Genomic DNA, 27,489 nt, shown 5'->3' with positions numbered 1-27,489 from the left:
AACAAACACACTTTCTATCTAATATATAAGACTGACCCATTATTACTCCATGGAGCATTACACACAGGACTGTTCAACACTGTGAATTTTAAATTTAAATAGAAGTAATTCTTCAAGAATATTATGAAATAATTCCACATTATAATAAACTACTACCAGAAATGTCAATTCTGCATGGCATGCTTTTTCTTTCAGTTTAATATGTTGCACAATCTAGCTGGTAGCAGAAGTTACATTATCTTGAATATGCTACAATTCAGACACCATGCATAGTACTGAACTATGAATGATAATTCATGACAATGGCTGGGTTTATTCAAAGCTAAGGCATTATGATTGAGATCAAGTGTCTTCCCTTGATATGGAATCGGCATGGAGTAAAAAAAATATTTTTTTAAAAAAGTACAACAGCAACAAGAGATGTAAGAACTTTAGAAAGTTCTCATTTTTAGTTGAAACCTGTAACGTATATAATGCTGTAATTCCAACCATTAATATGGGTATAAAAAACATACTAACCTGTTGTTGTGAATTATAATCAAAGAGTCCCACAGTAGCTCCTGAAGAATCCATTTGTACCTGATTTCCAGGATAATCAAACTGCAGAGAATCAAGACCCACTTGTTCCATAGCATCCAAATTCTGAGATTCAGAGTTTGAAAATTCCTCCACCAGTGGCTTGTGAGTTGAAGGATTAGAAAGCGAAGACAAGCCTTCGGCAGGGTTAGGGTTCGGACCCAAACGCTCAGTTACTTCAGTTGGGGATGCTTGTCGGCTTCCAGGAGTACGACTGCTTAGGGGAAAAAAATGAAAAACAAAAATGAGCTTTTATAAAAACATCTGGTGAAAATCTTTCTATATGTAAAAATCTCACAATATTTTTTTCCCTCCTTGGTTTATAAGAAAATGGCACACAATTGTTCTATATGATAGTTAACATTGAAATTGTTTGAAAATTAAATCTATACTTTTACTTTAACTGATAAGTCAAATAATTAAATATGAAACAACTGTTTTAATTGCTTTCAGAGCAGTATACTGTTAACAGCAAATGAGAAAATTAGCACGTTTGAATGATTAATGCCCTCCAAAATGATACATTAAAATATACATTCCCAACATGTTGCTAAAATAATCTTATAAAAAAACCCTCATTTCTCTTTTTTTCTTAAATTTCCTAAAATTTTTATTTTATTTTTATCTATAACAAATATAGCTACAACGTCTGTGATCAAAATGTATAGATATTGCTTTCTAGGGTAAGCAGTTGGTAAAATTAACATGCATTTGTTGCTGTTCTTGTGGTTTTTCTTGAACAAGCCAAATCATGAAACAACCTGGCTCTTTGAGCTATCTGGTCTGGACTGAGGGGTTTTAATGTTTTTAAACTGTGATTTTAATTTTTGGGGGGCTAGACTTAATTTAATTTAATTTTAATTTTATATTGTATTGTTTTTAAATTTTGCCTTGTAAACTGCCCTGAGTCCTTCGGGAGTAGGGGCGGTATATAAAATGAATTAATAAATAATAAATAAATAAATAAACATGTATGTGCTCAGTACTTCCTGGTAACAGTAACAGAAATGCTTAATAAATAAGCTATAGTCAAAAGCTCAGATTTTAAAACAGTAGATCTACAATTTGAGAGTGGTGGTGGTGATGATGGGAGGACAGCATGCTTAGCAGGATATGGGAAGCCAGAAATAATGTACATCCTGCATTTGGAAACATTTAAGAGCTACCAGACCACAAACAGTCAATTTGGGAAGAACTGTCCCTCTGGCCACTTATAGGAGGAAGAAGCAATCATGCTTCTCTTCAAAGAGAAATAATTTTTATCATTCAAGTATGAACATAAACTAAGAAGGCCAGCTAGAACCACGGATTCCAACCTCTATTCACTGAAAGAATTCAAATGAATGTGTGCCAGAAATTTAGCTTCTAAGTCCGACTCTGCTGTCCTTCCAGAAATTCTTAATAACGTGGGGATTTTTAACAGCGATTCCAAGCTAATAAAGAACCTGTAAGATGGTTGCATTGTATGTGAGATTTTGGTGCATTCTCCTGTGTTTATATTTTGTTTCAGTTATTTAAGATTTAGTTTTAATTGATTTATTGTACATTGCCCAAAGTCATATTAGTGAGATGGGCTGCTATATAAATTTGATAAATAAATAAATAAAATATCCAATGAAGAGTTGTCTGTAGTTGATAGTAGTCTACTATCTCTCTGAGAAATACCGGTAGGTATCACATCAAACTGCTTTTACAGATAAGGTTTTTCCCCCCTCACATTTAGACACAACCTGCCTTCCTGTAACATGATCCATTAACTGTTTCTTGCACCTGGGACAAGGAAGAGCAGTCTTGAATTCCTTCTATGTGATTTGTGAATAGAATAGAATAGAATAGAATAGAATAGAATAGAATAGAATAGAATAGAATAGAATAGAATAGAATAGAATAGAATAGAATAGAATAGAATAGAATAGAATTATTTATCAGTCAAGTGTGATTGAAGAATTTGTCTCCGGTGCATAAGCATTCAGTATACATAAAAGCAACAAGTGATAAATCATGATCATAATCATAAAATACTATCATCATAAATCATAAGCTACAGCATAGTGATAGATAGGATACTAAATAATCAATCAACATAAATCATAATAGGATTTTGGTTATAGATAATCCTTGCTACCTGTAATAGTAATTGGAACTGGAATTTCCATCCCTAAGTGATGCAGTCATAAAGCACATTATGTAACCACATTATTTAGGGATGGCAATCCTGGCAGTCTGTTGATGTTGTAACTGAGGATCATAGGTTATTAAGTGAGGACTTCTTGACTTCCTGCCAGCTTTTAACAAGCAAAGCTAATGGGAAATCATAAGAACCAGGTGGCTCTTAAGCAAGCCAGTGCAAGGCCAAGTGGCTATTGTAGTATGGTGCAAGCATGGCCAGGTGGAAGGTGGGTGATGTGGAATGTGGGAGGGCATGCAGGAAAGTGGCATGAGTGGGAACAATTTACAGGAACAGCTAACTATCTTTCTTGCCAGCTTGCCCAGTGACTTTGCTTGTAGGAAGCCAGCAGGGAAAGTCACAAATGGCAATCATGTGACATGAGACACTGAGACCCCATAAATGCAAGCCAGTTGCCAAGCCCATGGATCGCAATCACATGATCATGGTGGTGCTAGGACAGCTGGAACTTCAAGAACCAGTCGTAAATACCACTTCTTCAGTATTGTTATAAGAGTCACTACATGAGTGGTCGTTAACCAAGGACTTTTGATGTTTCTTCAAAAATGACTATTTGACGAGTTACGGTCATATCATCCTTAGTCTTCTTTTCTCAAAGCTAAACACAGATATTTTCAATGTCTCCTCACACAATCTAGCTTCTAATCCCTTGATTAGCTTGATTCTTCTTACTGGAATTTGTTCTAATTTTTCTGACTGATAATTTCCAGAACTGTATGTAACACTCAAGACAGGATCTGACCAAAGCAGAACAAAATAATTCATTCCCTTAATTAGGAAATGATGTTTCTGTTGCTTCGGCCTGCTACTATACTGCTTTTTGGGGAGTCATATCACATAGCTAGCTCATTTTAATTTGGAATCAACTACAAAACATTTTTCCACTTACAAACTTTCAACTTATGAGCTTTCATAAATACGAAAAAAACCTACCCACAACTCCAACAGAGAAGGTCCTAAACATTGAGAGGTTTGTTTACAGCATGCCACACATACACACACACACACGTACGTTTGGCCTTGCGAACAAACCACATTTATGAACAGCCTCTCAGAATGCAACCTGTTCTTAAAAAGAGCACTGCCTGTATTCCAATCTTTACTATAACTATTGCCAAGCCACACTATTTACTATTAATATCATGCCATCTACAGTTGTACATTTGATTTTTGTTTTCTAAATGACAAATGCATCCTCGATTCTGTTGAACACATTCTACCTTTTTCAGCCCATTTCTCCAAACTATCAAGAAGGTTTTGAATGTAATTTACGTCTTCTGACCAGCCTTAATCTGCAAGTCATTGAGTATTTTGTTAATTGTTTTGTTCAAGATATACAACACTCCCACAGTCTATTGTGGAAGTTATCCTATGAAAAAAGGAGGAAAATTTATTTATTCAACATAAACTCATGCTAACATTAGTAATTATCACAGTGCTTTGAAAGATCCTCCAGATCAACCTCTTTATCTCCTAACCAGATATTGAAGTTAAACTCACTGGGCTGCAGCACAATGGTTCTTCCTTTCTCCCTTTTATCTTCCTCAACTCATCTGGAACTTCATCTGTTCTCCAGGATAACAGGCCAATCAACTACCTCAGCACCCTACAATGCCATTCATCTAGTCCAAAAGATTAAAATCCATTCGAAGTAAAAAGCTTTTCCCTGATCATGCTTCCATCAATCACAAGCTTCAATCCTACTCTATTATTCTGCCTTCACAATCTCCTTTGTGGTTGGAAGAATGAAACAAATTATGTAGCTTTGGTGGTTCTGCTTTTCCTTGTCGCCTGTAAATACTTTATCTTATTTATTGTTCAGCTGGTGTATTGATTTTTTTTTCATTTTGAACTTATCTAGCAAGGTTGTTTTTGTTCTTCTTAGCATCTCCACTAACCTCTGCTCATTCTGAGTTTGATTTTTTTTGATACTAGGCTAAACAGTTTCAGGTTTGTTGATTTGGCTTTATGGGTAGGAATCGATTTTTTTTAACAGACATTGCAACTGCTCCTTCTGTTCAACTGCTTCTCTTAACAACGAATGGTTTCCTCTTCAAATGCCACAATGCAGTCAAAGGAGTCAGACCACCATGTCAATTTTATATCTTTAAATTATATTTATGTTTCTGTCAAAAGAGGAGCAAATTCATCTTACTTTTTTACATTTTGAACATTAAAGCACAATCAATGAAGGCGATGAAAGCAAACCTATTTTTTAAACTAACTTAAAAGTTCATTTCAGGAACACTTCTGCACAGTACACAAGACTTAATGAAAAGTCCTACATTAGAAGTTTAACCTACACTAATTCGATTTAAAGCTCTTCTAATCAACCTTATCATGTCTGGCCCAGACACATTTTCCATTTCTTATGATGTACAACATATCTCATGTCCGTAGTTCTGCATGTAAATACTTTGGACCAAAGGCCAGAGTCTCAGAAATCAAGTCGTTCTTATTAACCTAACCTGTATAGTTATTCACTGATTTGCAGTATTTTTCTTTTTCTTTCTATTCTTCTTTCATGTCGTGAAAGCATTTAGAGAACACAATTTAAGTCCTCAGGGTTCATTTTGTGATTTTCAGTATCTATAATGAAACATTCTAGCTGTCCTCTGCACTAATTAATTCCCTTACATATCAGCAGGATGTAATTGTTATTAGAGTTGATATTTGTTGGATCTCAATCCCGATTCTTGCTCACAAACGACACAATTCACAAGCAAAGGGCTATACGTGATATGCTTGTTTCAAAGCCTCATAGTAATGACTGACCAATCAGCATATCTTTTTTTTCCTTCTTCTGAATCTTCTCTTCCCTTTTGGGATGTTTCTCTTTTGATACACTTATATTGTCTCTGCCCTTCTAGGATCTACTCTCCCATTTCTCATATATAGTCTCTCTTTTGCTTTCCTTGAAAGCTCAGATCTGTTCATCTGCAAGAGCCTGAAGGCTGCTTATGAATTTCAGGAGTGCAGCATATATTCTGTAACTCTTGTTTCTAGATGTTACTCCCATGCACCGTGTTTATCATATGATGGACAACTTTCAGTGTCTGTTTCCGCCTTTCTTTACTCTCATGTAACACCTCTTCTCTGCGAGCTGCATTGGCTTCCAATTCCCCTCCAGGTGAGATTCAAGGTGCTGGTAATGACCTATAAAGCCCTAAATGGCATGGGTACAGATTATCTCAGGGAGCACCTGCTGCCAGCATCAGCCTCCCATCGTCCTGTGCGTTCCCATAGGGAGGGCCTCCTTAGGGTTCCACCGGTTAGGGAATGCCAGCGGGTGATTCCAAGGGGGAGGGCATTCTTTGTGGGCACGCCTGCCCTATGGAATGAACTGCCGGTAGAACTTCAGACTGCCCCAGACCTTCACTTGTTTCGCCGGGACCTAAAAACTTGGTTATTTGATCTTTCTGGCCTGGACTGAGGGGGTTTTAATTTAACTTTAAATTTTAAATTTTAATTTGTTTTAATTGTGGGGTAGTTTTAATTTAATTCTATTTTAATTGTATTTATTTGTATTGTTTTAATTCGCCCTGTAAACCGCCCTGAGTCCTTCAGGAATAGGGCAGTATATAAAATCAATCAATCAATCAATCAATCAATCAAATAAATAAACAAACAAACTGATAATTCCTTGTCTTTTCTTATCAAATGGAGTTTAACTACTTGCTGCACCAATTTTTGGATATTTTTTTTCAGGCACTGCTATAAGTAGGTATTTGTTGTAAATTTCTTCCAGCATGTTTTCAGGGAAAAAAAAGAGAGAGAATCAGGTCTAGTGGTTAAGGCACCAGGTTAGAAACCAAGAAACTGTGAGTTCTACTCCTACCTTAGGCATGAAAGCCAGCTGGGTGACTTTCTGCCAGTCACTGTCTCAAAGGTTTGTTCCTGTTGTTGGGAAAATAGGAGGAGGAACAAACATTTGAGTATTTTTGCAGCCTTAAGTTATTCATAAAAGCAATAATGATGGGATTAAAAAACAAACTAAACTCATCAGAAGCACTGGAGATCAGTGCTTGATCTCCAGACAGACCCTTGATTGTTAATCTTCAATTCTTCTTAAGACTACTACCAGTAGAGAAACTTTTTTATTTCTCACTGGGTTTTTTTCCCCTTCAGGCTTCTGGATTAACCAAGTATAAACTTTGAAAGGAAAACGTACCGGACTTTCACATAAATTCCCCAGCTAAATTCTATAGCACTCACTTTCCACTTATCTTGTTGGAACCAGGTTACCTTATATTCCCTGTAGTACCTGGTTAGTCAGCAGAAAGCAGTCACCCAATCATACACACTCATTTCAACCCTGAGTTACAAATATTCTCCTTTATCAGTCACCTAATCATATACAATAGGCTACAAGTAATTCTCAGAACATACCCCTTCTGATCAGCAGTTAATTCAGGAGATGACCTTTTCAGCTCTTACAGTTCTGTACACATTCAAAAAATATATTCAAAAAAATATATTTGGGGGGTGGCTGTCGTTTTCCCCTCTTTCTCTTGCAGAACGTCCCAGGAAACCATCTGTTAACCCTCCGTGTTTACATACCCACGCACCAAAGAAACGCAATATACACACTCTTTGTGTTGTCATTAGTTGGCCTCTTTTCATGCCAAAGTAATATCTTTGCCATAATTTAACAAAGAGGACACTGTTCGGCAGACTGTTTTCCATAATGATACACAACTAAGCTAACCAAGATATTTGTTGTACAGGTAGTCCTTGGTTAACCAGCATTCGTTTGGTGACGTTCAAAGTTTTAACATTGAACAAAGGGATACAGATGACTGATTTAAAGTTCTGATCATCTGACCCTTGTAGTCACATGATTGCAATATGGGCATTTGGCAACTGCCTTGCACTTACAACAGCTGTGGCATCCCAGTCACCTGAAGCCAGAAGGAAGTTGCAACGAGGTCCTCACTTAATGACCTGTAGTAGGATTGCCATTGCTAAGTGATCAGGTCACCTGACATTGTACTTTATGGCATCGCTTAGCAACAGAAATATTAGCCCCAATTAGTGTTGTTAGGTGAAGAGTCTGTATGATATAAAGGAAACACAAGCAGGGAGTTCGGTAGCCCATTTGGATACATATATATATAGGTAGAGCTGAACAACCAGTCTTGATCAATGCAGAAAACCATGGAACATCCATGAATGTAGCTAGGGAAAAAGTATTTTGAAAAGAACAAGTACAAATTATAATATCCTTTAATGTACTCTCAAAGATTGAGAATAGGCTTTCTACTGTGAAGCCTGATCCACAATTTAAAAGAGTAGAAACCTCTGGGGGAGATTTTTTTTTTTTAGCAGAACAGATAACTTATGGCCTTCCAGAACTTCCTGCAGTACTCAATTTCCATCAATTAAGTTTAGTGATAGCAAGGGACACCCATCTGTATTACAGTCTGCACAGATCCCATAATTAAAATATAATAAGACTTAACATGCATAAAGATGGCAACCATTATGCAAAATATCGCAGAACCTAAATGAAACTTTGACCCTGAACCCATGCATCCATAATTTTTATTTATTGAAAACAGATATATCTTCCTCCCAACACTCCAAAAATCTAAGCCTTACTTAAAATCTTTGCTATCAGCATCCATTCCATTTGGCAAGCCTCTGCCATTTATTTTGGTAACATCGTCATCATCAACTTGTTTAAGATCTCTGTTCTTGTCCTCCTCAAATGGAGAAACCTTGCCTTTCTGGTCTGCTTTCTCAGGTCCATCTGTTTCAGCTTCTCTAGTACCCTAAGTGAAAAAACATGTTTGATCTGAATCTAGCAGAAAATAAATGTAGCACCCAGAATTAACATTACCAAATCTAACTAATGCTGTAAAGTTGTTAGGTAATATTGTCAGGTATCATTCTTAAATAAAATAAGTTGTCCACAGCATTCAGGATAAAACCGAAAAAAAATCAAAATTAGCTGAATGTAAATTTCCTACAAAGTGAGGATGACTTTTCCAGTTGTGAGAAGTTTTGATGATCTAGAGGAATCTAACCCAACACATAAGACAGTGAAGAGAGGCACTTCTGGTACTCCTTTCTTCCTTGTAACACTGTCTAAAGTCAAACACTATAAAACATGTGAAATTAAAATGGCATAAGTTCAAATAAGCAGTTACAAATAGAGAATCCTGGAAAAAGTGTCTTCACCAAATCATGAAGAGTTGGAAGTCACTGAACAATTGAACAACTTTATGCCTGGTGTGTTCTTTTGCAGACATCTTGCTCTTTTTCATAATGGAAAACTCCTTTCAAATAAATATAGCTATTTAAAACAATTTATTATGAACAGTAAACCTTTGAACAATCTTTGGTGGGCCTATGGAAGATCTATATACAATACTTCATGTTACAGATACGATTTTGCAGCCATTTTCCCAAGAGTAAGCATGAAACAGTTGAGGACAGAGACCTAAGTTCTTGTTTAACACAAAGCACTGCTTTCTGGAGACCACAATAAAAACTTAAAATGATTAATCTACTCGTTGCTAAATTACATGGCAGCATGAGGAAAATTTAACAGGTAATAATATCATAGAATGGGTCTATGACAATGCACCACAGCCAACTCACCATGGTCAACTCGTCATGGCCAACTTGGCATATCCAAATTGCCGCAGCCAATTTGCCGACGCCAACTCACGCAGGACAACTTGCCGCAGGACAAAAGTTATATAATACTGAAGAAATTGTGAAATAGAATTGTTAAAGAAATGATGGTAAAGGAGAGACAAAATGAAATACGAATCACAAAACATAAAATAATTTTTAATTATTTTAAATAAATAAACTTGTTGAATTGTCCTGTGGCAAGTTCTCCCATGGTGAGCTGGCCGTGGCGAATTGGTAGCAGCAAGTTCACTATGGCAAGTTGTCCCATTCTGTCATACGAATAGCCTACAATAACTTTTATTGATACAAAAAAGTTACTTACAAAAGCTCCTTTCCTAAACCGGGAGTCCAATTTATCAGCTGGAGAAGAACTTAGCACATATTCGACCATGCTCACACCAAGGCCACCACTCTCTGATCGAGGAGATAAGACAGCGTTTACTTCACTTGTTCCATGAAAAACATGTCCAGGCTTTCTTTGAACCATAATAGGTTGTGACATGGAGTGGTCTATTTTAAATTTTTAAAAAAGAGACATTAAAATCAATATGCAGATTAATACAGTTTAGTTCAATGCAGATTTTTTCCATCATTGAACACAGAAGCAGTCGTTTCCCACACGAAATTGTATAGTTTACATAAAGACTTAAACAAGTATCACTTACGAGGTGTTGCCCAAGCAGTTTCTCTCCACTCATCACCAAGAAATATCCCTTTTTGTCCATCCTTTGCTGGATCATCTGGTTCCCAAAATTTTTTGGCAGGTAGCAGCTATTTTAAAAGAAACATCTTAAATTTAATGCTCATTTATTAACTAACTAATGCCTAGATGTATATTAATAAATTATAAATTTATAGAAAGGAATCTGGAGTTTCTGCATTTATCTCTTTTGATATAAATGTATTTATTAAACAGTAATGCATTTAATAAACCAATAACGTACTTCATTACATGCTATATTTTGTATTTGAAAAGCATGATGATGGGCAGGTATGCTAATGTTGGTGCAGTGGGTAGATTGTCTGTTAGATATAAAATGATTGCCTCAGTCAGGATTACAGTTTCAAGAATGGTATATACTTCAACCAGGTTACATTCATACCAATTCCTTCTGGAAACTGGTTTTATTATAAAGAATGTTTTTAGGAATTAACAAGAGTCTACCTGTTATAAAGTTGTAGAGTTGGAAGGGACCACAAGGATCATGTAGTCACCTTCATGAAGTAACTCTAAATTTCAAATATACTGTTTTTTATATTTTAATGTTTCATTGTACACCACTCAGCATCCTGCTCTGACGGAGATGGGCACGTCAAAACTGTGAAGAATGAATGAATGAATGTTTGGGCTCTTAAAATAATCTCCAGAGAGAGAATCCATAATATCATTAGGCAAGGCATGTCAAAATTTGCAACGTCACATAGCATTGCATGAAATTTCGGGACTTCTTCTCCATTGCTGGCAGTGGGGTGGGCACGGTTTTGGCGTGACACATCCGGCCCACGGATTGGCAGTTTGACATGCCTGCCTTAGGCAGACTATTCTTCTCCTATGCAAATCTTATTGTCAAAATGGCTTTCTTTAAAGAGAATTTGGTAGTTGCAACTTGCACCTATTATTTCTGGTTTTGTCTTATGCAGTAATAGAAATAGTGTCTAAATATATTTTCTATAAGATACTTTTAAGGATCTGAACACTGGCATTACCCTACATGTTTGTTTCAAGCTGAACATCACAGGTTCTTCCAGCCTTTTATCACAGAACCTTTGTCAGCCTCTTAAGGACACAACAATATATTTATAGAAATTTGGAGTCTAGAACCATATACAAGTCTGCAGACGTGGTTTCACCAGCAGGGGAGAGAATAAGAATTTTAGGTGTACTGTATTTGACAAATACTGTTTTTATAACACAGCCCAAAGTTGCATTAGTCCTAGTAGCTGCCTCATATTGAGCTGGTTATTAGTGATTAGGTCCAAGTTCTTTTCTGACATGCTTTCAAACTATAACTCCTGCAACTTGTATATATAAGCCCTATATTTCTCTTTTCTAAATGTAATACTTTATATTTTTCCTGCTGAAGAACATTTTGTCTCTCTCCACTGAGACATCTAATATTTTCAGATTAGTTTGTAGTCTCATTCAAGCTTCCTGGATGTTGGCCAGACCTCTGAATTTTGTGCAAATTGGATAAGCAACTCAACCCCAACATTAATAACATTTAAATAATACTTGCCTTTTGATAGATCCCTACTTGAACCCAATAGTTACTGCTCTCTAGCTCAATAAAGAACCACTTATGCTAAGAGTAATTCTGTCAGCCACCTTATAGACCCACCTTAACATACTGCCATCCAAATCAGCTTGTTAATGACAATGTCACATGCAATCTTGTAAAACACTTGCTTAAAAAAGCTGACATTGAAGCAAACATATCCACACCCTTTTCCACTAGCTACCTTGTCAAACCAGACAAGGTTAGCCTCTCACATGACTTGCTTTGGATATAGACATAAACAAAAGAGAATATAAATTAATTATAATTTCTTTGGTATCTATGGAGATTTCTTCATTTGGAGTAAACAGTGAGTCCATTGCCTCATTTGTTTTCCTCCTTCTACTGTTATATTTGAACAAACTTTCATTGCTGCGTTTTGCCACTCATTAGATTTACCTCATTTTCCATTTTTCCCACATTTATGAATTAAAGGTTTGTAGATTTCCTTGGTCATTAGCTCTTGTTTCTATTTCTAAGAAGTATGTAGTCCAAATTCCTTCATGAATTATTGAGTGTAGTTAAATAGCTGCCTATTCAGCCATACTGAGGTCTTTAGCTATCTTGTAGTTTTCTTCCACTGCTCATGTTTGAAACTTTTCAGAAAAGCTCAGCTAGCTGCAACACCTCTGCCTTAAACTTCTCTTCCCTTGACATCCTCTTTGCCTGTACACATAAACAGTGCAAGTTTGCTGTATAAATAGATTCAGATTTCTTTTGGGATTCATAAAATGGATTATAATATGAATCACCCACAACTGAGGTAAAGGTTTGTAGCATGTTATCTCCTACTTTCCCACTATTCAAAGGAACTAGAATAGGATGTCAACTTTTACCCTTGCTTTTTGGTATCTCCATGGAACCCTCAGCTTGTGCTATTTAACAATATAGGGAGATTTATGTAGTTCATAACTCAGCTGGACAATTGATCTTATTTGCAAATAACATTCTTTGGTTTATTTCTAAAGCTCATGCTACTATCCCAGTGTTAATGCAAGAGACAGATGCCTTTAGCAAAATAACAGAATTATTCTATAAACTGATCCAAATTGGAATTGATGCCAAAATTGGGTAACCCATTCATTTAAGGCACATCAATTCCATATTTGTACTAAATTCATTAAATATTTAGGTATGTGTATATCAAAGAATACAACTCAGTAACATATGTTATAAATAAAATGTAGAAGTTTCTTCAGATATTGATACATGGGAGTTACTAAAAGTTACTCTCTGGGGAAAGGTGAATGTTTTCAAAATGAATATTACTCCCAGATTAATTTATATTCTGAGAGGAATTTTCAATTTATATATCTGGAAAATACTTTCAAAAAATAAATTCTTTGTTTAGAAAAGAATTTCTACTTTTATAGCATCTTTGGTTGGATAGGCAGTATCAGGATCTAAAATGGTGATATTGGAAAAATTGGATGGAAGTTGGGATATTGATTTAGGATTAACTGAAAGATAATAAAGATGATTTTTTACTCTGTGTTAAGAGACAACTCTCATTTGTCACTTGTAACCGAACGGCAACAGTTACAATTACAACCTTGGTTAACATTATTTGGACCAGCAGCATTTTCAGCTTTTGATACATCTGAGACACTAGAGCAGGCATGTCAAACTTGCGACCTCACGTGACATCGCATGATGTATCGCGACTTTTTCCCCTTTGCCGGCTATGGGGTGGACGCAGTTTTGTCGTGACGTATCTGGCCCATGAGCCAGCAGTTTGACATGCCTGCACTAGAGCAACTTGTTAAATCCTTTAAAACAAAATAAACCTATTAGTTTTTATAGATATTTCGTATCAATAAATCAATTTGATATGCACATTAAGAAATGAATGGAATAAAGAATTAGAAGTTCTTTTATTGCCATTGGAGTGTCTTAACTTCTGTAGCAAGAGCGTTAATGGACCTCAAACTACCACTAATACACAACAAAATAATACTTAGAACAATTTAGAACGTAGAATCATAGGGGTTATTATACTCCATTACATTTGAATAAAAAAAAGATTTTTAAAAAATACTTGTTAGATATCTAATAAGGATGATGCTTCTTTAAAGCATAGATTTCTACAAAATCTATATTTGCCAAGTTTTGGGAGAAAGTATAGGTAGTGCTCAACTTATGACCATAATCAAGCCCAGAATTTATGTTGCTAAGTTTGTTAAGTGAGTTTTACCTCATTTTACTACTTTTCTTGCCACAGTTAAGTGAATTGTTGCAGTTGTTAAGTTAGTATCCTGATTTTTAAGCAAATCTGGCTTCCCCAGATTCACAGAAGGTTGCAAAAAAGGATTGCATGACACCAGGACACTGCAACCGTCATAAATATGAAGTAATGGTCAAGCATCCAAATTTTGATCACATAACATGGGGATGCTACAATGGTTATAAATGTAAAAAACGGTCATAAGTCACTTTTTTCTGTACTCTTGTAACTTTGAATGGTCACTAAATGACTGTCATAAGTCAAGGACTATCTATAGTGGATTATGTAAACGCAACAAAAACTAAAATTTTGAAAGGATACTACGCAACTGTTGACTATATACTTAGTCCACGGAATTTGAAAAACGGACAACATAAATGTATTCTCTGTGCCCATACCATTGCCAAAAGACTTTGCAACATTAGAAAGATAAATGTATAGGGGGGAAAAAATAAGGGAAAGATAAATGTACAGCTCCTGGATTGAAGACCTGATTGCACTTGCCATTTATGAGTAGATTGCCTATAGACATAGACTTTGTATAGAAAAATACAATGAAATATATCACTCATTTATACAGAATACAATAGGTTACAATTTATTGTCATATAAATGTATAGGTAAGTATACATAGAAATATGACTGTATATGCCTTTTTTCCTTTGTATTTTTCATTTATTTGTTAAAGGCACTCTTAATGTGTTTTTATTTCTCTTCTGACAATGCACACATCCCCATCACTATCATTTGTGGGTTTTTTTTGTTGTTGTTATTATATATATATATATATATATATATATATATATATATATATATATATATATATATATATATATATATATATATTTGTGTAAATTACTAACAAAGAATTAAAGGGAAACTTAGTAATTTACACAAATATATGAATTGTCCGGTGTGACTACTGCCTGTTCGATAGCCTTCAAGATAGGCTGAAAACAGGAAATAAAGATTTGCCCCATGTTTGGGGCCTAGCAAGGTAATCTAAATAGTTAACATTTGAAACATATATATATATATATATATATATATATATATATATATATATATATATATATATATATATATATATATATATATATATATATATATATATATATATATATGCTTGAACCTAGAGTTCCCACCATTTCCCTTGTTATTAAGGACACAATCGAAGGCAGTACCCAAATGCTTTCTAAATGTGCTACTTATCAATCCAGAGCACCTCTAAACATGTAAATTCTTATTACCTGTTTACCTGTATTGCATTCATGTTCCTCTTAGTGACTGATTTCATCTCACTGTATTTCTATAATCCCTATTCTACCATAATTGCCTTTGTGCCTCATGGCATCCGACTCATCTTATTAGAATAGAGATATTGCAGATAATGGGTTATATTCCTTCACCCTTTTTAATTATTCCATATTTCCTTTTTTTTTGTTAAAATAAAAAACTTTGAGAACACTTCATTTTACTTCTATCCAATTCATTTCTTCCAATTTCTTGCCTATTCATTACTCACCAATGATCATTTTTTAAAAATTACATTCAGTTTGCTATGTTTAATTCTATAAGCATTCTAATTTTTTCTAGGGTCTCTTTTTATTTCAATATTCTTCCACACGCATGCTATTTTCTTCAAATTAATGTTATCTCCTGCTGCCTATGTGAACAATTCAATGTAGTTTTCTCAGCAACATTTCTCAAAGATGGTTTGCCATTACATTCTTCCTAAGGCTAGTCCAGCACCTTTAACCACTACACTAAACTGATTCTCAAGTTTTAACTACTTGTAATCCTCGACTTATAACTGATTACTTAGCAATAGTTCCAAGGTATAATGGATCTCCCAGAAAAGGTACATATGAACCCCTATTTGAAATTCTGACGGTTGCCCCCCCCCCCCGGTCACGTGATAGCATTTTTGGATGCTCGGCAACTGGTCTGCATTAACAACCATTTCCAGTGTTCCAGGCCCATGACCCAATTCATATTTTTGCTGGAAACTGGTATTTACCTCTGGTTTCTAGCAAAAATCACACACTGAGAACAATGGATTTGCTTAATGACCATAATATTTGCTCAACTACTGCTGAAAAAAGATCATAAGATCAGGCAGTCATGTGATGACTGCTTAAACCTGGCAAGAATTAGGAGTGTAATTCTGGGCTCAATTATAGACATAAGTTGAGGACTACATGTTACTTAGTTCCCACTCTTTGTTGTTATCCCCCTATAGCTAATATTTCTACTCTAATCCAAATGTTGACTTTTAATCTTTCTGTTGAGCTTTAGTTCTATTTTAACGATCTATTCTGGTCCCAGTCTCAGAAACTACCTCTTGCTTGGCTGTCTTTAATGATGGGCTAATTCATGTTGTCAACTCTCAGATCTGGACTTAACCACTCTGAAGCTGGGAGCAATAATGGATCATCTGTCTGCACTTTTGCTTCTTTTTCTTTCAGTCTGGTCTATATCTGCTGCCAAGTCCCTTTGGAGTCTTCAGCTACCAATGTCTTCTCTCCTACCCTTCAGTGTTACAGAAGAATTCTTCAGTCACTCACTGTACTCTCTCCCAGATAAATCAGACAGGTAACACAATTAGATGAGCCAATTCTACTTTACTGCAAGGCTATATTAAGTCTGTAAGTTTGAAGGTACTGTCAGGACCCACCCCAATTCACATCTTAGGAAATAAAGAACTCTTGGAACCAGGCTTGTCCAAAAAGGAGATTTTACTAAGATGTAGTCGATTGTGGGAATACAAGACAGGATCTGGCATTGTGTTACATTTTGATACTATATAAAGGATTCCGGTTTCAACCCCCTCCCTTCAACCCCATTTGGTCAGACTCACATTAATTAAACGTAGGTGTCAGGCCCTTCCATGGGAAAGGGTAACCTTCTTATGCTTTTTATTGCTATTGCTTTCTTCCTTTCAGTTTCAAATGGAGATACAGCCCAGATCCCTTCTTCCCCAACCCTCCCCCTTGCTGTCCCCAGTTCAAAAGGTTTTCCTTGGTCTTTGAAGATAGCCTACAGGCAGGCTGAATACACCACTTCTCCTTCCCCCTCGGAAGATGGCAGAATCCAGGGGGAGGCACAATATTTTAAACATACATTTATGAATGTGATATAAATGGATTCTGACAGGTATGAACTTCCTGCCACCACTTTTAACTGTTTGATCAATTAGATCAGATCCTAGGTTTCTTTTCCTGACCATAAGCCATTGGGGCTCCTCTCTCTATTGTCTCCTTGTTTCCAGGCTGCATCTCTTCCCCTTGTCCCCCAAGGTCATCCACCCAATCCATTACATTCTCTCAATGTGAGCTTGTATATCTTAATATACATTGCTAGCTACAGTTTCTTCTCTTTCTTGTTTCATCCTTATTCCTCCAGTTTTCCTCTTTCCCCATCAACTTTGTCAGCTGCTTAAAGTTATTCTGCATGACTATATGTACTTGTGTTTGTGTAAGGAAGTACTATATATTAGAGAATGTTTTGAATGTGTGCATAAATGTCCTTTGTATGTAATATGTATATTGTGAGTACATCTATATATACAATATACACACTCCCATAGATTGGGTTAATTTATGTCAATTAAATGAATTAAATTAAAGCACTTTTAATAAATAGTCAGTGTTTATTAATTCAATTAACATTTTGTTCTGTACACTTTTTGGAGTGTACAAAAATATGTATGCATAAAGCAAATGAATTACACATGCACACATTGAAGAAATTATACCCAGGGAGAGATGGCAGCACAGGAAATATTGGCAGAATGGAGAATTTTTGGCAAGTTTATACCTTGTCTTATTTTATTTTTTTAAAAAGGATTTCCTTAAATTAAAGGCAATTTTTCTTTTATGTGAATATGGAAATTGCAAATCCAGGGAATAATTAACACTACAGCACTGCACCAAAATGTTTTTTTTAAAAAAAATCTTGTAAACCCATGCAGAATACGTGTTATTCTCTGTATTCTAATAAATAAATCTATGATTTGCATATTCCAAGAACTTCTCTTCCTTGCACTCTCGGTTAAAGAATAAGCATTATTATTTTTGTTTAAAAACACAAGTGAAAACCCTTGCAGGAATACCTTACAATAATTCAACTTTTATTAATAAGCAAAAATTCAGTTTTTTCAAAATGAAAATTATGTTAAAATTGATCTCATTTGTGCATATATTATTATTAAAATAATTATGAGGGTGAAGGTTTGTATTCCGAGCTTGTGGGTTGGTTTCTAAACATTTTGTTACCAGGCTAGATAGCATCTTCAGCAGAGTTTAGGGAATGTCAGTGTCAAATAATTGTGTTTTGGAAGAATGTTTATATATTTTCTAAATAGAGAAACAGTTTCAGGCCTTAGAATTTGCAAGTACAAATAAATATATTCTATAAATTGCATTTTTAAATATTTACCTCTCCCATTCCCCGAGATTCTAATGCAAGAGCTTGAAACTCATGATTCATTTCATCCACAGAGCAAACCTAAAGAAGAAATGGGAAAAATAATAAAAACAGAATACTGATTGATTTTATACGAAATGTTATGCAATACCAGATTGCACAATTGCAAAGTACAGTTGATACAACTGAACTATTTCATTTTCAAGCAATGATGTAGTTTTTCCTAATTGTTTCCATTATCACTTATTTTTATGAAAACATTTCTTATAAATTATATTATGTGCCTTCAAAATAAATATTAAACTTTGTGAATAAATATCTGCCACATTCAAATGTTAAGGAATTTTTTAAAAAAATACAAACTACAAACCCAGAACCTTAGTTTATATTGAGAAACATCTATATAAATATCACACAACTGAAATCTGAATCAACCATTCTAACATATAACATTTCAAGGATATATATTCATTTTGAGACAATAAATGCAATTTGATTATGATTTGTATTTAAAGATGCAGAAGTACTTTCTCCTGCACTCCCAAATTCTGTTCCAGGTTTTTATCCAGCCCTTATGTTCCCCAGACAGGAAATAAAACTAGTCAAACAAGGAAGACACAGTTCTGTTCTTCAGTGGTTCCACCCATTCCTTACTAATTATTTCAGGGGGAAAATCAGGAAGAGGCTATCTCCAGTCTGGCGTGGATGTATGTGCCTGGCACCTCTCTGATCTTTTTAGTAATGTAAGCAGTAGCACTCTGCCAACTTTTTGACTTTCACTTTGTAGGCATCTGACTTGAACATGCTCTGGAACCTTTGTGCCAAAGCGTGTTTCCATCTTCCTTGTCACAGCTATTGTTTTCTGAGAACCAGCCTTTGGCCCATTTGATCTCCTAGACCTCACACTCACCCACTGTGTCTGTCATGAGCTTCCCTTTGAATTAAGGAATTCAAAGTTGAGTTTGGATAAGAGTTTCTTCTGTTTGATTCCTTTGCTAATTCTCTTATTCGGTCATTTAAGAAAAAAGACCCTAAAATCTTTAGATTAAAAAAAGGGAAGTGATGGTGATGACTCCTCAGAAGTAAATAAGCTCTGAACTGCTTTGGACCTGTCCAATAATTGATTCAGCACCCAGAACTCTGTCATTTTGCTTGATGCTTGGGAGATTGCAGTTTGTATCCATCCAAGAACCTGCCATTAACTCCACTGGGAATTGCTCTTTCCAATAATTCTAGGGCTGTCCATTAGGCTTAACCAGCCACAAGCGTGCTTCAGTTATAACCAAGCCTGAAGCATCTCTAATTCAGTACTCTCATCTTGACACTTAAAGGGGTGGGGGGTGGGGACTCCTTCTTCTGGTAACCAAGAAGAGCTTTATTAGAATTCTCTGATATAAGCCAGAGTTCATGCTTCCCTTAAGCCAGGGGTGTCAAACTGCCGGCCCGCAGGCCGGCCCGTCACGGAGAAACCGTGCCCATCCCATTGCCGGCAATGGGAAAAAGTTCCGATATGTCACATGTCACATGACATCGCGAGTTTGACATGTCTGTCTTAAGCTGTTCAGATCCTAAGGCAGCAAAACATCCCCAATCCATGACACTATCACCTTCAAGCTTGAGAAATGGTATGAAATTCCTACTGTATTATGTATGCAAATAAATTCTTTTAAAGAATTTTTCTGCATATTATTTAATTAGAATGTACTTTTTGAAATAATTTGAATATTGTATAAATATTCTGTAGTATAGTATATCTGTAGTATACTTTTGTACAAATAATAAGCACTTCTCTATTAGAAATTGTGTATTTTCACTTATACACACTCTTAAAAAGAATGCAGTGACAGCTCCGAAATGAAAGGGGAGCATTATTTTTATATAATTTGACTACAATTATCAGTTTTGAAAAAAATAACATGTAAGACTAATATGGAAACCCAGATTTGGGACCAGGTCTCTATAAAGGGAACCACAGAATAAAGACAATAAGATTAAATTATAATTAATCCAAATTCCTTATCATGAAGATGGAAGGGAAATAATATTTTAGTTTAAAGTGAAAAACTAAAAAAGAAAATCTTTGGCAATGGTTTCCATTTATCACTATAACTTTGTTAAGGGACTTGCTCTAATAAGTATGCCTCTCCAGCTTCTCTTCTATTCAAAATAACTTGTCCAAAATAACTTAATGATTCAAATACTATACTAGACAAATAAGCACAGAACCAAATATTGTGATACATATAAATCTTGTTAATGTACTTCTACCGTAAAAGTGGTCAGCAACAAGACTCCCACAATTTTTTAACATTAAAAAAGTTGTCTAATTTTAAAATGTTGGAAATGGTCATACTCTCATAAGAACAGATCCTACAAAAATTCAGTTATTTTTAATGTTTATTTTTTATATGAGCGTGCAAGCTTAGGACAAAACAATTTGTTTACAAAAGTCTGTAGAGTTGCATCCCTTCACAGTAGAATGGAAGATGAACCATCTAAAGAGTTCTTTCCTAGGAAATAATGAGAACTTGAAAAAAACCTTTGCTCCATCAATGTTTGTCAGAGGTTCACAAAAACATCACTTGGAACTCAGGCTATCTGCACACTTCAGGGTTGGTTTTTTTTTTTTGTTCCTGTGAGATTGTATATAGTTCAATCTGCCTAAAAGAAGAAGGGCTGTCTTCTATTTTAACAATATTCAACAAAGACTTAAAACTCAAACTTCTAGCAGTTGGCAGCCCTCTGACCATTTTTCATGATTACAAGCATTGCAGCATCCTCATGGTCAGTGATTTACGTTTGGATGCTCGACAAATGACTCACATTTATGATGGTTGCAGTGTCCCAAAGTCATGTGATCACCTTTTGTGGCCTTCTGAGAAACAAAGTCAATGGGGAAACCAGATTCATTTAACAACTGTGTTACTCATTTAACAACTGCAGTGATTCACTTAAGAACTGTGGCAAGAAAAGTCGTAAAATGGGGAAAAACTCACTTAACAAATTTCTCACTTAACAACATAAATGTTGGGTTCAATTGTGGTTGTAAGTTGAGGACTACCTGTAATTATCCCCTATTCTCAAGCCCTTCACCCATATATGAATATCACTTTTTCTCCAAATATCATCATTAATGTTCCTCATCGGATGAAATTATAATCCTTCACCTACAAAAGATGCATTTCAAATAGGAGGACTTTCTGGTGACAAAAGTAATGTCTTACACTCTAATAATTACAGCTACAGGGTCAACACTCATTGCCCTTATTTGGCTTGCAGCACCAAAACCAGAGCGTAAGAAATAGACCAATCTATAATTTAACTGCATGCCACAATCAACTCTGCAAACAGGAAAGGTACATGGCCACATCTATTATTTATGACCACAAATGAATCCAAAATTTATGTTGCTAAACAAGGTAGTTGTTAAGTGAATTTTGCCCCATTTTACAACCTTTCTTGCTACAGCTGTTAAAAGATTCAATGCTAACCACGTTAGTAATGTGGTTGTTAAGTAAATCTAGCTCTCACATTGACTTTGCTTGTCAGGTCACAAAAAGTAATCACATGACCCCACGACACTGCAACTGTCATGAATACATACCAATTGCCAAGTGTCCAAATTTTGATTATATGATCACAAGGATGCTGCAACAGTTGTAAGCATGATAAACAGTCATAAGTCTCTTTTTTCAGAGCTATTATAACTTCGAACAGCCGCTAAATAAATGGCTGTAAGTCGAGGTCTGCCTTTACAGGCTTTAATACCGATAATGAATGTTGGTGACTTCATTCACTTTCTTCTAATTTCTTGACCAAAACACAACCCACTGTGCATCCAGGAACTATGCAAGTGCTGAACACTGTTCTTTCCTCAGTTTATATTTCACTCTTCATAGACTGCACTCCACAGTAACATGATCTGCAACACACTTAGTTCCATACAGAAAGACCCACTTTGTGATTAAGAACTTTCCAGAAAGGCTTCTTCTACAATTCACATGATTGTAGCATACATGATTAGATCTTTAGCCTGAGCAACATATGCCTGGCATTTATATTTCTGTCATGCTCAACCACATGGAAACTGTCTTCTGCTATTTACAATATGGGTTTCAATCCATCAGTTCAGTTATCTTTTGCCTCGGACATCAATGATACTGATCAGACAAGCAAGCTAGTAAAAGTTGCTTGTCCATAGGCAGGGTTCTTTGCTTGTTCACATTTTTTTCTTTTCTGAACTGAGCAGAGACATCCATTTTCAATGTGGGAATTCCAACCAAAAAAGGCTATACGAGTCTTCTTCCTTTTATCTGTGCACCCCGATTAAAACAAACAAAGCTAGAAGACATAATTTCACATCCATTTTTTTTCTGGACTAACACTGGTAGGTTCAATCTTGGCTGAGTCACAGGCATTGTTATATCACTATAAGGGAAAAAAGACCACTGCCACTAGAACACTATCTCTTTCTAGGTCTTGAATAATATAGAAAAACAGTAACTGCAAAGATGTGATTAATGTGAGCTGTAAGGGCATTAACGGCTATGGGTTGGGGTCTTAAGCATTATGCTTTCTCCCCTCGAGTCCTAGGCTTAGTACACAGAAAATATCACAGCTACTGAAACTTTGCCATTTATTCCCATGAGTGTTTCTTGACAATAGTTTGTCAACACAAACTAGAGAGTAAAATTATCGTGAATGTAGGGCAGCACCTCTCCTTCCAAATGTCCCTTCCGTTCTATTCCCCAAGAAGTTGCTTTGAGAGACAGTCCCAAAATTTGATATATAAGTAAAATAAAAATAATAAGAGCCAGAATAGCACCAGGAGGGAATATTTGGGAGGGGGGGGCGTTAATTTGGCATATCTTTTCAAATGCTACTCAACACAGAACTCTATACAGGAAAGTACAGGTGACTGACTCTCAGTATATGTTATTTCTAGATACAATACAAAGTTTTTGGTTTGTTTTTTAAATGAATATTCAATTTTACTGAATCGTGAAGAATCTCCAAGCTAACAGTGTTTCTTATAAACCCCATAGGTCTGTGAACAAATGCATGTTTATATATTATGTCCCTGCAACAATAAATCTAGATTTTTCAATAAAATGTACAATAAAATGTACTGTTTAAAGTACCCATTTTTAAAAAAAATATGAATTGCATTATTCAATATATAGTGAAAGGAACATCAAGAATTCTGAAAAAAGTTTTTCTAATTGTAACATTAGTTAAAATCAAATTTATTGTCATCTGCATCATATGTATCCTACAAAAATATTTACTAAAGACAAAAAAGGAAAATGCTATTCAGAACTATATATATTCTAAACAAATGCTATTTGCTTGTTTTATTCACACATCACACAGATTTGAGTTACTTGGATTTAAAATTGAACAGTGAAACACACATGCTTATCTGCCTGGCTTTATGCTTCACAAATATATTAGAATATCTTATTTTTTAACCAAGGCATAGTTCAAGGACTTTTTTTTTTACAGAGTATCTTGTTACACCCTAAAAACTATTGTACACAATTTCCCCACACTACTTATTTCCTGTTTGTTGACCTTTGTTGTATCATTTATAGTGTCTGGCTGCACTTTCCAGAGATTTTCCCCACAGGCACCAAAACAAACAGTTCTTACACATTTCATTTCATTTAAGCTTTAAAAAAAATCTGTAAGAATGGAGTGTTCCACTACACCAAATACTACAATCAATATAATAGCACAACATATTGAACTACAATCACCAGCCAATATTTTTTACCCTAAATGTTCTGTGAACCAAACTCACAAATACACAGTGCCTTGCAAATACAGAGAATGGAACTAGGTAGAATCGTTCAATTTTGCTCCGTATTTTCTTCCTAAGAATTATCTTATAAAGAAGCTTCTCCAAGGATCATTTTATCATTCAAAGTCGCAATCAAACCATATATACTGCTAAGCTTGTAAGCCGCCCTGAGTCTTCGGAGAAGGGCGGGATATAAATGGAATTAAAAAATAATAATAAAAAATATCTATTTACAACTAGGATTACTACAACAGCCCTTTAAAATACTGAGGCTGTCCCTCTCACAAATTTTCAAGCAGAAGGGAATTCTACTGATTATTCTCTCCACTTCAAGCACTGTGTTTCCTTTCCGTGCATTCATTCACCCTTTTCTCAGGGTTAACAACAGACTACAATGAAAGCAAGCGACCAGTTAGTTAAGTTACCCATTCAGATTCCCTGCTAAAAGACCCGTTATAAGATTCTGACATTTTAGCAATCCAACGTTAACGCTTGCAGAGAAACAATCCCCCCCCTCTCGAGTCTGCGGACAAATCCTGTACCTCCGAAACAAAGAAAAACATTTATTCGCGACCACTCCGCTGTCTCTTCAGAGCCCCCATTCCTCCTTCCAGTCACTCGATTTCCCACCAAAGAATAGGCCCTCAAACACTCCTTTCTGCAAATGATGACCGCTCGGTCAACGCTCCCCCCACCCGCCCGTTTACCCCACACATCCTCCTCAGACTTGGTGGGGGAAAAAAATCAAGAGGGGTGGAAGAGCTGAAGCACACCTCCCAACGAAAACAACCGCCCCCCCTTCCCCAAGATCCCTCCTCGACGGTCCTTCCATTAAAAAGATGGCCTGCCACTTCCACCACTCTCTCTCTCTCTCCTTCCACCATTCTCTCTCTCTCTCTCTCTCTCTCTCTCTCTCTATCCTTCCACCATTCTCTCTCTCTCTCTCTCTCCTTCCACCATTCTCTCTCTCTCTCTCTTTCCACCATTCTCTCTCTCTCTCTCTCTCCTTCCACCATTCTCATTCTCTCTCTCTCTCTCTCTCTCTCTCTCTCTCCCACCATTCTCTCTCTCTCTCTCTCTTTCCACCATTCTCTCTCTCTCTCTCTCTCCTTCCACCATTCTCTCTCTCTCTCTCTCTCTCTCTCTCCTTCCACCATTCTCTCTCTCTCTCTCTCTCTCCTTCCACCATTCTCTCTCTCTCTCTCTCTCTCTCCTTCCACCATTCTCTCTCTCTCTCTCTCTCCTTCCACCATTCTCTCTCTCTCTCTCTCTCTCTCTCCTTCCACCATTCTCTCTCTCTCTCTCTCTCTCTGCTGTTATATACGCAAGCCGCGTCTTCCGACTCGCTCCTCGCCCGAAACGCAGCCATAACAATGAAGCGAGAAAAAGGGAAACAAAAACCCACCCGGTCAAACGTTCCTACGAGCACCATACTGGCTGGTTCCAACCACCACCACCACCACCACCACACCCACCCGGACCGTCTTCCTTTCTTCTCTCGGCTGCACGCTCCCACCCACCCCCACCCCCACCCCTTTTACACGGATGGCTTCCTCCTCGCTTCGGCCAGCCTGGGCCTGCCTAACAGGCCTGCTTCCCAGCAACACAAAGGAAGGTGGTGGTGGTGGTGAGGGAGGGAGGGAGGGAGGGAGGCGAGGCTGCGCGAAACCACCAGCCAGGCCCGGGCAGCTGCAGCCGCTCTTTCCCCGGGACCGAAACAAAAGAACGTGGGTGAGCTTCTGTGTGGGACTGGAAAGGCGCGCGGGAGGAGCTGGGGGGGGGCTTTTGCTCCTCCCTCGCGCGCTGTCCCTCCGTTCCATCCAACCCCCCCCTCCCCCCCCCCGCCACGGCTGGATACTCACGAGCTGGGGTGAGCGTGCAGCGCTGTTTGTTGTAACGGCCACGGAAAGGAGGGGGCTCCCTCTTCCTCTTCCCGGAAGACTCTGGCCAATAACGATCCAATTGCCCCCTCCTTGCCACTCTTGCCTTCCTGCCACCGCCCCTCCCCCTCCTCCTCCTCCTCCTCCACCACCACCTCCACCTCCTCCGCCGCCGCCACCGTCGTTGTCAACGTGAAGAAAGCTCACAACATGGCGAGTGAAAGACAGAAAGAGAGGGACGGACATACGCGGCGGCGGCGGCGGCTGCCCACTCCTGCGCATGCGTGCCGCCGACCCATCGGCGAACGCCGGCAACAAGGAGGGTAGGGTAGGATGGGTTAACAACTTGACGAACGTGGGCGCGTGCGGACGCGTGCGTCCCGGCGCATTTCTCCGAAGCGTGCGGCGCTCGCTTCGCGTCTGCCTTGCGCGTGCGCACCACGAACATCGACGTGAGAGTGGAGGAAGGGAACACCCAAACAAAGCCGATACCCGACGATCAAAGAGTGCGGGTCGTCATAATTGTAGGAGAAAGACTTCCGGCCCTTGACTGCAGTCGGTTTTAAAGTGGGATGCTACTGCAAGGGCAAGGGCGTGTGAAAAATCAAAGCTGCGCAAGTGTAAAGGTGCCTTTTAATCGAGTGTTCAGAAATAATTGGACTTATCCTCCGAACAGGCACGCAAAATTGCTACCTGTGAAGGGCCACACTTCATCAGCAATCCACAGTCAAGGTCACCTGCGGCACCCATTGGTTCTTGTGGCATGTTCATTTATTTCTCACTCCCTTCTTAGAATCGTGACATCTCACAATCATTTTCTCAGCGCACTTTTCAAGAAGAATGAAAATACAGGAGCAATTTGTCAACTGATAGTTTGATTGCGCGCACGCACACACACACACACACACACACACACACAGTCCTGACTTACAACAGTTCATTTAGTGACCATCCAAAATTACAGCAGTACTGAAAATACTGACTTACCCGTCTGTGAGCTTCTGACAAGCAAAGTCAATGGAAAAGTCAGATTCACTTAACAACCATGCTACTAATTTAACAACTGCAATGGTTCACTTAACAACTGGCAAGAAAAGTTGTAAAATGGGTCAAAATTTACTTAACAACTGTCTCACTTAGCAACAGAAATTTTGGGCTCAATTGTGGTGGTAAATTGAGGACAACTCTACCTTCTCCACCATCTTATTTGTCTCTTGAGAAACCTATATGCGGGTCAAGAAGCAACAGTGAGAACTGGACATGGAACCACTGATTGGTTCAAAATTGGGAAAGGAGTCCGGCAAGGCTGTATACTGTCGCCCTGCCTATTTAACTTATATGCAGAGCACATCATGAGAAAGGCAGGGCTAGATGAATCAAAAGTTGGAATTAAGATTGCCGGAAGAAATATCAACAACCTAAGATATGCAGATGATACCACTCTAATGGCAGAAAGTGAAGAAGAACTA

General features: G+C 37.2%; 1 protein-coding gene across 10 annotated transcripts in view; it reads right to left on the bottom strand.

Annotated features, from left to right (window-relative positions):
- The window catches only part of PUM2 (pumilio RNA binding family member 2), an 85,414-nt gene extending 59,272 nt beyond the window's left edge, over nt 1-26,142 (bottom strand). For 5 of the 10 annotated variants that reach the window (XM_083376558.1, XM_083376562.1, XM_083376566.1 and 2 more), the window contains exons 1-6: nt 26,003-26,142; nt 18,350-18,418; nt 10,075-10,180; nt 9,732-9,919; nt 8,366-8,538; nt 520-793 (exon numbers count right to left, since the gene is read on the bottom strand). In XM_083376558.1, coding sequence (XP_083232684.1) covers nt 520-793; nt 8,366-8,538; nt 9,732-9,919; nt 10,075-10,180; nt 18,350-18,400 — 792 coding nt within the window. In that variant the 5' untranslated portion in view covers nt 18,401-18,418; nt 26,003-26,142. Of the gene's footprint in view, nt 1-519; nt 794-8,365; nt 8,539-9,731; nt 9,920-10,074; nt 10,181-18,349; nt 18,419-20,123; nt 20,176-26,002 lie in introns of those variants that run through there. The other 5 variants (XM_083376561.1, XM_083376563.1, XM_083376567.1 and 2 more) reach the window with 2 other exon arrangements.
- Between the last annotated feature and the right edge of the window lie 1,347 nt (nt 26,143-27,489).

The sequence above is a fragment of the Vipera ursinii genome (genome assembly GCF_947247035.1).
Source record: "Vipera ursinii genome assembly, chromosome: 1".
Classification (NCBI taxonomy): domain Eukaryota; kingdom Metazoa; phylum Chordata; class Lepidosauria; order Squamata; family Viperidae; genus Vipera; species Vipera ursinii.
The sequence above is the reverse complement of the archived record's forward strand: the minus strand, read 5'-3'. Positions and strand labels throughout refer to the sequence as shown.